Consider the following 16,760-nt stretch of genomic DNA (forward strand, 5'->3'; position numbering starts at 1 on the left):
TTGTTGTAACAATTAGGTATTATATTTTTCACCTCAAGTTCTGAAATTCTTTTTAGATTTTGTAGTTAATGAGCTTCCCCAGTAACACAGTGTAGTACATATGTAGGAAATGGAGGATTGGACATGAGCTAGACAGTCTGTGCCAATTTAAGTTAATGGTCTGAGTGACTCAAAAATGGGTTAATTTCTGAGTTTATCTTATATTCTTCGTCCAGATTATATATACACATCTGTTTGAATGCATAAGTATGACTTTAAAACAAATTGGAGCTGAAAATAAAGATGGGCTTAAAAAGTACTGAATGCATGTATTTAAACTATGGAATGTCGAAGTAGAAGAGATAGCTTTCTTTAAATAACATTAGCTTTCTTCAGTTAGCAAAGTATTTAAGTGAAAACAACTATCCTTCTTGCATTATCAGAGTATTAGTGCTTTTGTTTAATTATTATTGTTGGGTAAAGCTGGGTCCTGGTGTTTATTAATAGAAGCTTTTTTCCCAGATTTTTATTATAGTAGTGCAAGACCAGGTCACCAGAAGCAAGAAGGCCAGATGTTTGCAGGAAGGGCTGTTTTGCAATATAAACTTTTAAATGAAGTTTTTATGTGAACAAAAAGGGTAAGATAGCAACAACGAAGTAATGCTGGATCTCAGCTGTTCTGTTAATGCAGCTGCTTCTATGTAGTCAGATCCAGAACTGCTGCAAAATGATATATATGTGTCTTGTATCTTTAGCGTGGGAATTCCTTTGGCTTTGGATAGGCCTCGGTAAAAAATGTGCTGTTAATTATGTTTTTTCACCTAAGTGCTTCCTTGTCCCATTTGGTTAACTGTATCAGATATTGTCAGTGTTGCAGTAAGTATTGTTAAATTCCATTTTGCATCTGCCAACAGATGTACCTAATTAGAGATCTCTTTCTTCAAAGGCTGCTGTTCTGTATAGATTCAGTGTAGCCACTACCACCAGGACATGCTTTTGCTTGGGCTAGCTGGGAACGTGTGAAAAAAGGGGTATTACTCTAGAAAAAGAAGTCTTTCTGTTTGAGAATATTTACAGTTTTGCTTGAGAAGTACTAGTCATTAAGTTCTGTCTTATTTTTTCAGCAAAAGACATATTTATAACGGCATCTTAAAACTTCTCAAACTCTCTTTCTTTTAGGTGCACAGTTGGATAAAATAGGATTCACACTCATCAAAAAGTGCATCAGTGCTGTTGAAACACGAGGTAATGATAAACCCATCCAAATGTTTCTGCTTACGGAAGCAGTGGAGCAGTTGGCCTGCTTCTAGACTGTGTGATACAGTTTCCTTGCAAGTTTCTGTGAAAGGCTACACAGTAGAGATTACAGTGACCAGTACAGGAACTCTCTTCTGTGCTGTTCGAGCCTTTTAAGTATATTTCTCCTTCAACAGATGTGCTTTCAAGAAGAGGTCGGAAGGGATACTATCAGTAACATTCCATTAACAAAAGAAGCCAATACTGGTGTACAACAACTAAGAAAACACCCTAAATCTTGAAGGGAACTCATGTACCTTTCTTTCCTTTGTTGCTGGAATAGACAATTAATTTTAGCATTCTGCTTGTTGACTTTGAATGAAGCTTATCTATTCAAACACTGAAAAAAGAAGAATAAAAGCTAAGGAGGCGTATAGTCAATGAATATAAAAATGTTATAATTACAAAATAAACCAGAGAATTTGGCAAAGCAGATCATAATAACAAAAAAAGAATAGATAGAAAACTTACCTGCATCCTGGGCTTGCTGCAAAGCTCCAGAGGAGGGATCTCCAGAAAAGATCCTTTCTCACTCGTGGTCAGCTCTTAAATGGGTCTAGGAGAGGTGCAGCCAGGCTCCACCCCTTCTGATCACACAGGCGAATTACCTTCACCTGTGCTCCCGTGGCTGAGTCATTGCTCACCTCAGGTGATCAATCAGAGGTTCAGGCTGTGATTCAGCAGTTCCCATACAGTAGGCAAGTGAAGAACAAAAGTATTAAAGTATTTTTCCTGGAGTTGGAATCTTACACCAGAGGCAAGGATGCCATTAGGCTTACTGTTATGTACACTTCAAAATAGGAGACAAAGAAAAAAGATCTATGTGTAGACAGTATTCAAGAAGTATTGTTGTGGAGAATATTTAAGGAAAAGAAAGTCAGTATTCAATAAGTATTTTGGTTCCCAGGGTTCCAAGAATGTATTTAGTGAGCTACTGGTAGCTTTCAAGGATTCAGCAGTCCACGTATCATTGGTTGAATGAGGCTGATTCATCCATAGAATTTCAAGGCGTATCAAAGATTTTCAGTGTATAGATTCTAAACATAACATCAACTATATTTAAAAGCAAACAAACAAAACAAAGCTCAGCAAACAAAATATTGACTTCATATGCAGATTGCTCTGAAAGTAATGCCTCCTATTTATTTTCATGGAAACTACAACAAATGCAAGAGCACAGCAACACTAGTCGATAGAGCAAAATCTCAGACACAAAACACTGTTTCTCATCATAGTCACCACCAGTAGCTATGGATTTTTTGCCATTGATTAACAGGAGCTTGCATGCCATCTGCCCCAGTGGAGGTGAGCCACTGTCTCTGTTGCCACTGCTGAACTGCGCTACACGCCACCTCAGTGTGCTCACATCTGCTGTTTGTTCCCTGTGAATATTCAGCAAGTGTCAATGAATGTCGGTGGGTGCCATTTCTTTCCTCATAGAGGAATTCATTTCCACACCTTTGTTTCATACACCCTTCCATGTCAGATATCATTCTGTTAGATTGCCCTACTGCTGCCATCTGCTGCACGGCAGCAAAATTTAACAATATTGGTGGGAAAGTTCAACCTCTATTGCCATGCCACCAGCATCTGCCTCTGATGTTGTGGGCCAACGTAATAAAATAGGAGGTATTACTTTCAGAGCAGCCCTTGTACGTGAGACCAACTAAAGCATTCCCAGAGGATCAGTTTATGTTTTCTTCAGGACCTTTTCTGGATATCTGCTGAGCTAAACACAAAGAAGGTCAGGAGAACACTCAGTCGTTTACCTCCAAAGAGTTCAACTGAAGAGCGGTACAGTGGTAAAGAAGAACTGTCTTTCAGATCTACAGATTTTGTACCTCTGTTTGTTTTTAAAACAATTTTTACTTGACTATTTTACTTTAATGATAGCATATCAAAGGCAAGTTATGTTTGACAGAAGAAAGCAGGACAGATGCCTTTTCAGAGATTGTACTTATGTGCCATGTTTTTGCCTCTTTTAATCATAATGGGTGTGAGGTTTGTGTGGGTGGAAAGAGAGGACAGTCTAGTGTGGGAGGAAACTGAGAATAGTCTTGTCATGTCATAGCAGAAAGTCTGGTATTCAGAGAGAGAAGAGCATAACAGTGATATTGAACATAAACTTGTCAATGACTGGTTAGTTTTTCTCAGTTACATTCACTTTTATAAAGCCAAGAACAAAATGATTTCCTTTGAATGAAGAGAAAAATCAAAGATAGTGTCTTGATTAAAATATATATTTACTTTTGACTGAGAGTTCTTTTGCATTGCTGGGTAAAACGGTGGTTGTGCTTTACCTAATAGAAGATGCTGAGCTATCAAGGCAATGTTATGCTGAGCTTGTCTGTCACATACGGAGCACAGTTCTGGATGGATGTGAATGCATGTTTTGTGTCTGATTTTGGGATTCTGTTTTGATTATTCTATTTTGCTCATAATTCTGGAGTTAGTATAACGGGACTGCAGTAAAGTTTTGCAGAAGCTCAGAAGAGCTATTTGCTTCAGTATGAAAGACTGTGTGCATGTTGTTGTGCACGAGTAGTTGGTTGTGCATTTTGTGACTAGGTGGTAGGTAAGTATGAGAGTAGTGCCTTTTGCCTTGATTTTAGCCCTACAGGAGCTGCCAATCTGAACAGTGGAGACAGATGGCAGCATTGAGCTATCTTTCTTTGCTCTTCGTGAGAAAGAAAGAAGATGGTGAGGAGGAAGTAGAAAGCCTTTTGCAGGTAAATAGAGAAATCTGATATTACCTTGAGTTGAGAGTGTCACTTGTATGACTGTTTCTGCACCGTGGAATCTGATAATAAACAGTTAAATCTGCACCTCTGTTAATAGCCCGTGTCAGGCACAAGTGGAATGGCAGCCATCCAGTAAACATGGCTGCAGACATGTTTTCCTTAGAATAGTGTAAATACTTTTTTACTTAAAATATCTTAATTTTCTAAGTGTGTTTCATGAATCATGCACCTATACTGACTTCTAGTAACAGAGAGCCAAGCATCTTTATATTGTGCAAATATGAGGAAAACTGTACTGCAGGGCTTTACTGATCAGATAATAGTGACAAGTTGAGCCAGTGGACAGAGCATCAGCATTTTAGTCAGTGGTAAGCTGTTCCTTGAAATGAGTCACCTTGTCAATTGTGTTCTGTAAATGCCAAGCATTATCAGTCTTTGGCATGCTGAAAATCTGAAATGTACAGATTAAATTAGAAATAGTACTGTTTCAATAGTACTTTTTTTGTTAGTATTTTAAATAAAACATCAATGGTATGTTTAAAGATATCACTTAAGACTATGCTGAGATATTAATTTATCTTTGCACTTCTTGATGTCAGTTAGCAATTAGCCATGCTTTAACTTTAAACTGATCAGTTATCTGATAATTATTATCACAGATTCATGCTTATTGCTGGAGGATTGTCTAGGTTTCAGTGTGCTGTAATTTCAGAGACTTACGCATATCACGCCTGTTTTAATATTGAGCAGTAGTTTCTGTGGCTTGATCTTAATTATTTTTAAGCCATTAAATGTGTGTTGTGAATGTTTGTGGTCAGCAGAGTTTGGTTCTTTTAATGTTAGTACCACAGGAAATGATGAAACAACTTCTGAAGTAAGTTAAAGCAGAGGCGTATTTGACTAAAACAATATCTCCAGCTTTTTAATTTCTTGCATATGATGCAAGAGGCTTGTTTCGAGGAAAATAATGGTGGGCATCATTAAAAAAAAGTGTAATGCATTTTTTCAAAGAATTAAAAGGCTTACTGTTACTTTTGTACCAGAAGTTTCCTGGACATACTTGCTGCTCTCAGAACAGATACCTAGTGCATCCTTGTTTGAAATGGACCAGTCTGTGTTTATTTTCCCTTCCTGTTGTCAGCCTGCTAGACTTGTATGGCATCCCATCACAGAGTTATTCTGGAGATAGCTGGAAAACTTACTTGTCTGAATTGATAACTTCATATTCTGAGAAAAGTAGTATTATGGCCACAACTGTTTTTTGTGGTTCTTACTTTGTACACAGTTAAACTATGAGCATACTCTAGTGCTATGGTTTTGATGACCACAGATGAAATGCTGAAGATCTGACTTACTTTGTTAATTTGAACCAGCTCTGAGATCTAGCTGAAGGTTCAGCATTATTACAGCAGTGCTGGCATCTTGGAGAAATTAAAAGGCTGATTTGCCCAGCTGGAACAACTGAGAGAAGTAGCAGCTACTGTCATAGCACATCAGGTTCCCTCTGTCATCTGGGACAGAGATTCGTGCAGTACTAACAGTGAGGAGTCCATCAAGATCTCAAAGAGCTGACATGTTGGGGAGGTTGAAGGATGTGTGAGGAAAAGGAGGGAGAGGGAGAAGAGGAAAAAAAATGTATCAAGACTAGGCAGGAGAAGGACACAGAAAACGTGAATTTCTCAACACCATACTTTTGCTTTGTATTATGGTTGTGTCTGATAATAGTTTACTAAGGAACTGGTGATTTTTACTTTATCTAATACTTATTCAGGAAGAAATTTTTTCCTCAGATATCGGGATTTAATGTTCCTTCTCTGAGCTGAAGCAGCCTGGTGTTTAAACTGGGAATTATCTGCAAGTCTTTCTTTGTTGAAATATATTTTGAATAAGAATGGTATGTAATCTGTTGTTTGAAAAGATTTCCTTGCAGTAGAAGTACAGGTATTTTGTGTCATTTCTACTCTTCTAGGCCAGTCTGAATATAGAAGTACAGTATGGTGATAATTGTAGATTGCTGCTTGTTGTGTGGCCTCATTAATATCTTGTCAGCTACAGAACAGTTATGTTTTACCTTCCAATATACAGGCTCTGAAAATACGCAACAGATAGGAAGATGCGGTATTGTGCCATTCTCATTCTCTTCCTCTTCTAATCATCTTGTATGCCTTTAATTTATATTAAAATTTGTATTTCCCTTGGATAAAACCAAGCATGATGAAGAAAAGGAAAAGTAGATGAAGAAATATGACAGAGAAGTGAATGTATTTGAGAGGAAAGAAAGAAATGAAAGGGAGGTGATCCATTGTTTACGTGGAATGATGGCAAAGGACTGAAAACGTAATGCTATTTATGGCTACTGTATTTATCCCCAACAAAACCAGAGGTACTCATCTCAGTAACCTGAGGTGGTGCTTCTGAACTTGACTCATATTTGAACCCCAGGGGATTGGAATGAGATCTCAAATCTTAAATGAAAAGCTTTTATAAACTTGAAAAGCCTTGGTTTTGGGGAGTGGTAATAGGCTCAAGTCTATTTTATCCCAGCTTTTTATCATGCATTTTCAGGAAAAGAGCAAAATTATCCTTAATTTATCATTTGTTGGGCTAGTTCTTGCATTATTACAATGTGGACATTGATGCATCCAAAGTGTCATTTGTAAATCTGAAAACAGACATAGATTTTTCAAGGAAAGATTAGTTCTTGTTTGCTTCTATTTCTAGTATAGGAAGTAGAATCTTTTCCAAAAAATAACATGAGTGTACCTCAAAAACACAGAAGAGTGAAAGGATTCTTGCAATGCTTAATTTATATAGTTGTTCTCACAACTGCATTAATAGTGCGTAGCCTTTTTTATTTTTTAAGGATTTGTTGCCTGGAGAAATAAATAAAATAAAATACTAGATTTGACTGTTATTGTTGTTTGATCTGCTTTTTTTTTTTCCCCCTTCTCTTCTTTTACATAATAGGTATAAATGACCAAGGATTGTACAGAGTTGTGGGGGTGAGTTCAAAGGTCCAGAGACTTCTGAGTCTGTTAATGGGTATGCTCTATTTTATGATCTTTTTCATTTTTTATTTCATGTTTGTTTTACTGTCTGTGTTTAAAATTGAAAGCATCTTCCCATAACTGTTCTTTACGTGGGTCAACTCTAGCTTGCTTTACTTCATGAAAGTTATCCTTATAGCACTGTAAGGTCACCCCTGGTTGAGTGCGGAGTGCGAGATTAGTTGGTAGGCATAAACTATGAGAACTATGAAGGAATATATAGGACGAATCATGGGCTTTTTGCAAGGCTAATGCAAGTCAGGATGCGCTTCTTTACTGTGCGGGTGACTGAGCACTGGCACAGGTTTCCCAGAGTGTGTGGAGTCTCCTCCTTGGAGATCTTCAGGAGCCACCTAGACATGGGCCTGGGCAGCCTGCTGCTGCAGGGCTGGGGGCAGATAGTTTCATAAGGTCCTTTCCAACCCCACCATTCTATGATTCTGTAAAACCAATTTAAACTGGCTTTAAGCCTGGCTTTAATGGTCTGATCAGATAATTCGAAATACCAAGTTTAAGAACATTTGAAGCTGGTTACTTCCTTATTCAATGTTTTCAACCCTCTCCCTTGTCTGAGATGCGCAGATAGTTGCTCATGTGTGTCTTTAGTTGATCATCGTGCAAAATAAGGCATGTAGATTAAGCCTGCTGATGAAGCTCTCTTCTTGAAGAGGAGGAATACAGTATATGTATTAATAATGATTATTTCTGTGCTAAGGTAGAAGGCAGATAGAGAAAGGATTTGCTTTAATTAAGTTTAGTAGTGTAACTCTTATTTGTGGTTAACATCTGCATAATCAATGAGTATCAAGATATTATAATTATGAAATAAACAAGAGAACTTGGCTAAGCAGGTTATAATAACAAAGAGAATGGATAGAATACTTACCTGCATCCTGGGCTAACTGCAAAACTCCAGAGGAGGAATCACCAGAAGAGATCTTTCCCTGCTGGCAGTCAGCTCTTAAATGGGTCTAGGAGAGGTGCAGGCAGGCTCCACCCCTTCCTGCAGCACAGGTGAATTGCCTTCACCTGTGCTCCCGTGACTGACTCATTGCTCACCTCTGGTGATCAATCAGAGGTTCAGGCAGTTCCCATACAATGTCTTAGACTGTATTATATCTACCTTGCTATGGTTAGCTTTTAATGTTTTTGATTCATAAAGTTATTTTCAAAACTTTTTTCCTTCTGGAAATTTTGATGCATCGTTAATCCCAGTGACTGTAGTTCTTTCGCTACTCTGCTATCCCTAAGGGGGGAAAGAAATAGTGTTGGCATCTGCATAAAATCTCTCATCTGCGTGGCATCTCTCACCAGAGAAGTAGCCATGACTGCAAGATGTGCAGTGTTTCCCAATTTCTTGTCCTGAGCACTGACAGTACATGCAGTCAGACAAGACCACTGGGATTAGTTCATTTTTACAGAGCTTCCAAACCTGTCACTTGACAGCAAAGGTCTGATTCTCAGGAATTCATTGGTATGCAAAGAAGCTTGTTTGCAGTTTGCACCAGGCTCTTCTCCAGAACCATGCATGCTCCATCTGTGCTGATAACACAGTGTTCTTTGGCACTGCAAACTGGAGGAAGCCAGAAAGTGAATTCATTTCATTACCCCAGACATTATGTGAATGACAAAGCGCTTTTATATTATATGCTGCTGTCAGTTCAGTGCCACCTGTAAGACTTTCTCTTTTCCTTTTTTTTTTTCCTCAAACAGGCTGTCTCTTCAGAAATGATAAGACATCAGGCTTGAGGGCCTGTATATCATATCAATCTGTCATAATGACCTTGCTAAATATTAATTTTTCATATCTTACTTTAATCAATATTAACAGCACCCAAAAGTTCTTCATTTGTGCACATAAACCTGCCCACTTTAGAGTATTTAGGATAACATTGTTTTACAAAAAATACAAACTGATTAGTAACAATGACTGATACATAACAGATTCTCGTGGTTGTTTATCTGTGTTCGAGTTAAGCTCAATAAACAGTAACCATTTTTGTCCACTGACCATAGGAAAAAAGACTAGCTGTCATTCAAAGAATATCAATAAGATGCATTTAATATCATGATATGTTTTTCATTTTTGCACTTACTGGCTTTCTTTGGGCGTGCAGGTCTGGCAGAAAATTTTTCCTCTCTGCCATTAGTTGTATCCAAATTAAATAGACTTAGATTGCCAGTGGTTCAGTAGCAGCTGGAAGAGTTTAGTGGGGATTCCAGCATCTGTTTTTAGTTATTTTTTAAATTAGAAACATTTTTTCTCATTCCCAAGTTTCCTGTAGTTATTTGAAGTGGGAAGAATACAGCGGTATCAAGACAAGACAAAATACTGAACAGAAAAAAAGTTAGGGTGCAAGCAGGTGCTCTTTTTCTGATGATTTGTTGAAAGCGATCCTATCTGTGCTCTTTATCTGTCTGTCCTCAGAGAAGAATAAAGAGGGTTTCTTTTTGATATACAGTAGTACAGAGAATTTAAAATGAGTGATTAATCTTTAATCCTTTGTCTCCGGGTATACTCTTAGACACCCTTTTATATGAAAGCTCTGTTCAGAATCATAAAAGCCTCATATTAACTTTTTGTATTTTAAAATATTTGATAATATTTCAAAGTATTTTAAGATACCTGTCACTGACCATGAGTTTCACAGTCTGAAAGACGTGAAGTGCTAAAAAGTCTTCCTAATGGTAACCGAGGGCATTGATAGCATGTGGGTTCTGTCTCTTCCTGAGTATTTTCTACAAAATTTGGTAAAGTACACTGAAATTCAAGTGACTATAAAGTCAAACAGTATGTTTAGAGATCTGCTCTTCTAATTCTGTGAATGCACGGATTTTCATTTTCAATGTTTATAATTTAGTGAAACGATGTCCTGTGTAAAATGAGGCTCAATGAGGTTCAGCAATTAAAAATATAATTCTGCTTTAAAACAAAAAAAAAACAACAACAAACAAACAAACAAAGCCCCCAGAAAGACTTGATTTCACAGTTAACTTATTCCTTGAAGTTGCATGTAACCAGCATTGTGCTATGTTATTCTACAAAGGCTGCTCTAAAAGTAGTGCCTCCTGTTTCCTTATGTTGACTCGCAACATCAGAGGCAGATGTTGGTGATACAGAAGTGTAGAGGCTGAACCTTCCTGCCAATATTCTGTTGCATTTTGTTGCTGTGTGATAGAGGGGCAGAGAGGCAGGCTGACGAAATGATGTCTGACATAGAAGCGTGTATGAAGCTGTCTTAGTTTCAACTGGGATGGAATTGTTTTTAGTGTGTCACTGAATTCCTCCATGAAGAAAAAATGGCACGCACTGACGTTCATCAACAACTACTGAAAGTTTATAGAGACCAAACAGCGGATGTGAGTACAGTGGCACAGTGGGTAGTATATTTCATCAGTGATGACAGTGGCATGAAAGACAAGCCGTGTTGTGGATGGCCATGCACAGCTGTCACACCGTGAAATGAAGAGCATCTCAATCAGCTCATTAGCAGATTAAGATCATGAAACTGTGTACGGAGATGAATGTTGGCTTCAATGCATTGGAAACAATTGTGGAAATGTTGGAATATCGTAAAGTTTGCTCTAGGTGGGTCTCACGAATGCTCACACAGGAACAGAAAGAGCACCACCTGCAAGTTTGTCAGGACCTATTGAACCAGTATGAGGCTGAAGATGGCAGTTTCCTGTTTGCATCATTGCAAGACACAGTGTCACTAAAGTCCATGGAGTATTGACAACACGAATTCCCCATCAAAGAAACAGTTCAAGGTGCAGCCCTCAGCGAGTAAAGTGATGTGCACTTTTCAGATAGGAAAGAAGTGACCCTTCTGGCTTTCCTGAAGTGCAGGAATGCTGATTAAACTGGAGGCTCAAACTTCTACACCTTGTAGCAATTTGAAGACTGTGGAGCACATTGTCAACATTGGCTGGAACTGTCCTACCACATCCAGTGCATAGTCCAGATTTGGCACCTTGTCTTCCATGCTGATGAAAGGTGGATTGCATGGGCAACAATTTCCTAGCAACGCTACCATCATTGCAGCTGTGAAACAGTGGGTCACCTCCACTGGTGAAGATTTTTATAAGCACAACATACTGGCCTTTGTTTATTGCTGGTGAAAATGCTTAGCTAATGGTGGTAACTACGTTGAAAATCAGTTTTTTGTACTGGAGGATTTGCTTAACTAGTGCTGTTGTGCTCTTTGTTTCTGTTACAGTTTCCATGGAAACAAACAGCAAGCATTACTTTCAGAGCATTTCTTGCCACAGTAATCTTGTGTAAATTTGAATGACATAGACATTTGATAAATGAAGCGCTCAATACATTTCCAGGTAAAAGATACTTTAGTTTGATGCCGTCTTAGAAACAGGGATACAGAGTTACTACAAAGTTGCAGAGCCATTGGGAAGCTCAGTTTTTGAAAAGCATTGGAGGACAAATCCTGTTTCATCTGTGATCTATGTAATGGATCTGATGATGTTAATTTCACACAAAATGTCTACATGTGTTTTGTACAGACTGCTAAGGTAGATCAGTTTTCATACAGATCCTTGCTCATAGTGAAGTGACTAAGAATTTGAAGTTTCTGTTAGTAAGTTCAGTTTCGATTTCTGATACTGCCTTGTGTGGAGAATGCTGGACATTACACTTTTTGAAGGAAAACCTTATAGTTCCTCTGCTCTTTCAAAACAATGACACTGAATTCCTTATTATTGTACATACAGTATGTATATATACTTACAGTGGGCATACCACAAACAAAGGTAGAGAGTCTACTTCTAACCTTAGTTTAGTGAACTGTCTTTATAAACTCAAGCTCCCTTACTGTCAGGAAGACACGCATGAAATCTAGAATTTATCTGTCAAAATCAGTTCCATAAATATGCTTAGTTATTTTTATAGGTGTACAGTTCCCTTTTAATGCACAGTGGCTGCTATGCAAACAAATAGCATGAAAACCAATGGAATAAGTTTTGAAATCTTGGTTGAAGTTCCAGTTTGTACAGTAGTCTTGGATGTTTAGGGGGGAAATAGAACAGGAACAGTCAGATCATATATTGTCGTGTATGTATATATTTATGTAGGTATATAATATATGGGATAGTGGGTAGGGAGCTTTGTAGGGCAACCGTCAAACTAAAGGTATCAAAGCAAAGTCTTTAATGAGTTTTGATGAGTTTCTGCAGTGAAGCTAAGATTTGTTTGGAGTTGGTAGCATAGCCAAATTAGATTTTATTGCCCAAGAGATAATGAAGTATTTCAGCACTACCTTTTATTTTTTTAGTATGTTTTTTTTGGAAGTGAAACACTTGTGGGTTTTTTTTTTTTGTTGTTTTTTTCATCCTCAGTTTCATCATTACCAAGTTTTATATAAAGGAAAATTTATTTTGACTGGAAAGGAGAGCTGATGATTATGAAACAGTTATTTAAAAACACTGGATAGGATATTACATAGTGGTTTATTAATAAAATCCCTGTAGATTTTTCTAGTTTCTGATGTTATGGCAGTTTTTATTTAAGGAGATTGGTAGAAAGGTTTTCTTCTCCAAAAAGAGAATTAGAAATCAGGAGAAGCTAGCATGTGAAAAAGAGAAAAAATAAATGTTTTCCTAAGACAGTTGTAAGGATTTTGGGTGGTGGCTGGCAGACTAGTAACAGTATTGTTGGAAATGTAATCTGACTTGTATTTTATATGGGATTTAAATAATTGATATAATGAGGGAGAATATTCAGTTACAGAAATAATTGGTTGGCACAGCTTTTAGAACAAAATTATTTCGTCCAGTAAAAGGACTACCCCTTAAACAAGACCTTAATCAAGGCTCCTAATGTGATTTTTTTAAAAATGTGTCTGCCATTTGTCTGGCAGGCCAAGTAACAAATGAATTCTGAGTTGTATGAATGGTTCAACACATAATCTATGTCATTCACTCTTGTTCTAGTTTACTGTAGCAACTGACAGGAACATGTAATAATAATAATGCTTGAGGACTTGAAATTAGAAAACATATCGGGCTAATTTGGCTACATACCTGTGGTCTTGACTGTCAAATAACTATTACTTCCTGTTTTGAGACTTAAGGTTTTTTTTTGTGTTTACAATGGCAAAACATTGCAAAACACATAACAATGCCTCAAAAAATCTTCAGCCGATCAATTCCAGTTCTGGACTTCCCAGCAAAAGAAAGACAAGGGAGAGGCCACTTGAGAGCCACAAAGATGATTAGGGGCCCAGAGCATCTCCTGTATGAGAAAAAAGCTGAGAGAACTGGGAATGTTGACCTAAGAGAAGAGAAGACTGAGAGGAGATGATATCAATTATAATAAATGTCTAAAGGATGGGAGGGAAGTGAATGGGGCCAGGCTCTTTTTCAGTGGTGACCAGCAGCAGGGCAAGGAGCAACGGGCACAAACTGGAGCATATAGGAAGTTGCATACAAACATGAGGAAAAACTTTACTGTGCAGGTTACAGAGCACTGGAATAGGCTGCCCAATAGAGGTTCTAGGAGTTTCCTTCTCTGGAGATGTTTAAAACCCACATGGAAGCTTTCCTGTGTAACCTGCTCTAGAGAACCTGCTCTATTAGGGGGGTTGTAATAGATGACCTCCAGAGGTCCCTTCCAAATCTTAAGTTTCTATGATTCTTTGATTATTCAGACATATGTCAGCTTGATCAGTCTTGTTATGAGACTCTACCAACTAGACTAATAAAAAATGGGAGAAATGGACAAATTGACATAGGTTAAGACTGTTCAAGTAAGGACAGCATTCAAGCCATCTTGTAGAGGAAACTTACTGCCTTTTTACTTTGGAACATCTCTTAAGGATTTTCATGCAGTAAAGATGATCGTATTGCAGTTGGTTGGCTATTCTCATCATCAGTCCAAAATAACTGTCTCTAATGCTTTACATATTTTTGCTTCTAAAGAATTTTCAATCTATTTGTATTTCAAATAATGAAAAGATAAATTGTCCTTACCTTATCTTTTTATAAACTGCTTATGTACATCTTTCTGTTTTATTAAATGTGTGAAAATATCAATTGCTATATAGATTCCTTCACGTTAAAGGGATTTTTAATCCTTCATTAAATAACAGAGCAGCAGTGAAGTGCTTTTTAAAAAAGAATACATAAATAAAATTTGTAAGGAAGTTTGGACATTGTCATGTTGTATTAATTATAGCAAAAAAAAAAAAACACCTACTAGAGCAAATACACAAGTTTAAAGTGTTCCTATTCTTTTAGGACATATAGATTTAGCATCAGTTTTTTCACATCTTCAATTTCTGAATATTTACTAGATGCAAAAACCTGCAATGAAGTTGACCTGGAAAACTCTGTAGACTGGGAAGTGAAGACAATTACTAGTGCTATGAAGCAGTATCTGCGGTGAGCCTCTCTCTCATTTGCTTTTTCTTCATATTATCAATTTTTTATTTTAATTCTCATATGCTGTTAACAACAGCAAGTAATGCGGCATATGTTCTTTTTTCTTTAATGAACAGAGGTGCATTTTGTGCAAATACCATGTTTGCTGTTTATTTTGGGGCAAGCAGAATAATAAGCAGAACTAATATTTACGTTAATGTGAAATGTTACGTTAAATGGAACTTCAGCGGTAGTTCAGAGATCTGAATTGTTAGTAAACTTGCTGAAGGCTGAGATATACTAAGTGTTTTCTGCCTTTTTGAGTTTGAATGTAGTAGAATTAAAAAGGGGAAGGGCTAAGAAATTTTGAGTTTTCCTCTTTATTTTTCTCCACCCTGCTCCTGGTGTTCTAGATGAAATGTTAAAAATATTCTGAATATTAAAAGTAAGAATTTTAGTTGTACTCCGTTCAAATGGTTGGCTGATTCTTGACCAAGATATTTCACTAAATAGCCTAAGAGCTTTATTGTATTTCTTGTATGTGTCACAAATATAGTATTCTTAGCTTTTTGGTTTTAATACTGAAACCACTATCAAAGAATGCAGAAGAAATATTTTGAAGATAAGGATTTTAGGAAACATAAGAAAGAATCAGAGAGTGTGCGTTTGATTAAGTATTTCCTGCTGGAGTGTTTATTCCAATATTTCATAAGCGTCATTGAAGTGAACTTAATGAATCACTTCAAACTTAATGAAAGTTTTGACTCTCATGTTTGAACTCTGAATTGCATTATTCAACACATTTTACATTGACGACTATTGTTTTCAATTTTAGTTTTTCTATTTGCAAAGGCTTTAGTATTACTTGTAGATAGCTGCTGGTCAGCAAACTTAACTGTTCTAATTTACTTACAACGAAGCACTGACTTATCATTTTTTGTATTTTAAAAACACTAACAAAAGTTGAATCATAGAATCACAAGACTGGACCTACAAGATCATCTAATGCAACCATCCTCCCACTACCATTACTACCACAAGCTACCAAGCTATATCTCGTAGCTCCTCATCCAGATGCCTCTTGAACGCTGCCAGGGACACATTCATTTACATAATTATTTAAATAATTATGTAAATAATATACATAATATGTAATTCAGTGAAATGGTCTCAATATTGTACTTTGGAGGGATGCTTACAATAGACGGGAAGCTTCACTTCAGCTATGGAATATGAATGCATATATTTAGTCAAATGTTTTTCATCCCTTCCTGATTTGTGTGTCTTCAATGATTCCTAGTACACAGAAAACATGGGCCACCATAACAATGTTGGTTCCAGTGCAATGACTTTACTACTGAATATTTAAAAACATTTCCTGCTTAGTATAAATACAGGTAGAATGGAATGTAAATACTTACATTATGCTGTCCTTGTTTTACAGAAGCCTTCCAGAGCCATTGATGACATATGAGTTGCATGGAGAATTCATCATTCCTGCCAGTAAATATTAACAGTAGTTCAAATAAAAATCTTTTCTTATAGTACTGTTGTGGCCTTAGGAGCATGTGCAAATCAGAAAAAAATCCTTCAACCTAGTAAAAATACAGGAATAAGAATTAACTTTTAACAAAATATAAACATCAATGTGTGTTCAGATCTACTATGTGTCACATATGATGTACGTAGTAGCAGACAAATTTGTGACAGACGTAGCATAGTGTGTTTTTCACTTTTATTTAAAAGTTTCTCAATTACACATTTGAACTATTCTAACTAACAATTATATAATGATGAACATCTACTTGGACTGAGATTTTCTTCCATTTTACAATGCTTAGTTGAAGAAAAGACACTAACTGAGGATCATTTAAATCTTTAATGCACAGCTGCCTGACCCTTGCTTTCAGTGCCCTGTTAAGTTTGTATCCAGGCTGCCTTGAATGTTCCTCATCTATTAGTGAAAGAAAGGAATGAACAGGGACAGATTACACTATTGGCAGTTCAAACACAGACTTGGAAAAGACTGAACTGCACTTGTAGTTCATCTGTATGATATCTAATATACATGGACTTTTTTGGAAGAGGAATGACAGAAACAGTATAAGAAATTTTTGGCAAAATATCAAACACATATCTAGATGATTTTCTTTCCAGCCCCTAGCACTACTGGCAAACCATAAAAAGCAAAACTAAAATAAACTTGGAAGCAATTGTTTTATCTTCTTCAGTTTGCTTTAATGACTTTTAAAGGCTGCAGAATGTGTTTGTTTGTAGTCCTTAATTCATAATGAGAATTAGCCCATGCAATTAATTGCCAACA

At 36.8% G+C, this 16,760-nt stretch overlaps 1 protein-coding gene across 3 annotated transcripts in view; it reads left to right on the forward strand.

Moving 5' to 3' along the window:
* ARHGAP10 (Rho GTPase activating protein 10) overlaps positions 1-16,760 on the forward strand; it is a 135,998-nt gene that overhangs the window by 66,924 nt on the left and 52,314 nt on the right. For 2 of the 3 annotated variants that reach the window (XM_010709544.3, XM_019614509.2), the window contains 4 exons: positions 1,159-1,224; positions 6,984-7,058; positions 14,371-14,458; positions 15,882-15,940. In XM_010709544.3, the coding sequence (XP_010707846.1) occupies positions 1,159-1,224; positions 6,984-7,058; positions 14,371-14,458; positions 15,882-15,940 (288 nt within the window). The remainder of the gene's footprint in view (positions 1-1,158; positions 1,225-6,983; positions 7,059-14,370; positions 14,459-15,881; positions 15,941-16,760) is intronic. The other variant, XM_010709545.3, reaches the window with a different exon arrangement.

Source organism: Meleagris gallopavo, chromosome 4 (genome assembly GCF_000146605.3).
Source record: "Meleagris gallopavo isolate NT-WF06-2002-E0010 breed Aviagen turkey brand Nicholas breeding stock chromosome 4, Turkey_5.1, whole genome shotgun sequence".
In the NCBI taxonomy this organism is placed as follows: domain Eukaryota; kingdom Metazoa; phylum Chordata; class Aves; order Galliformes; family Phasianidae; genus Meleagris; species Meleagris gallopavo.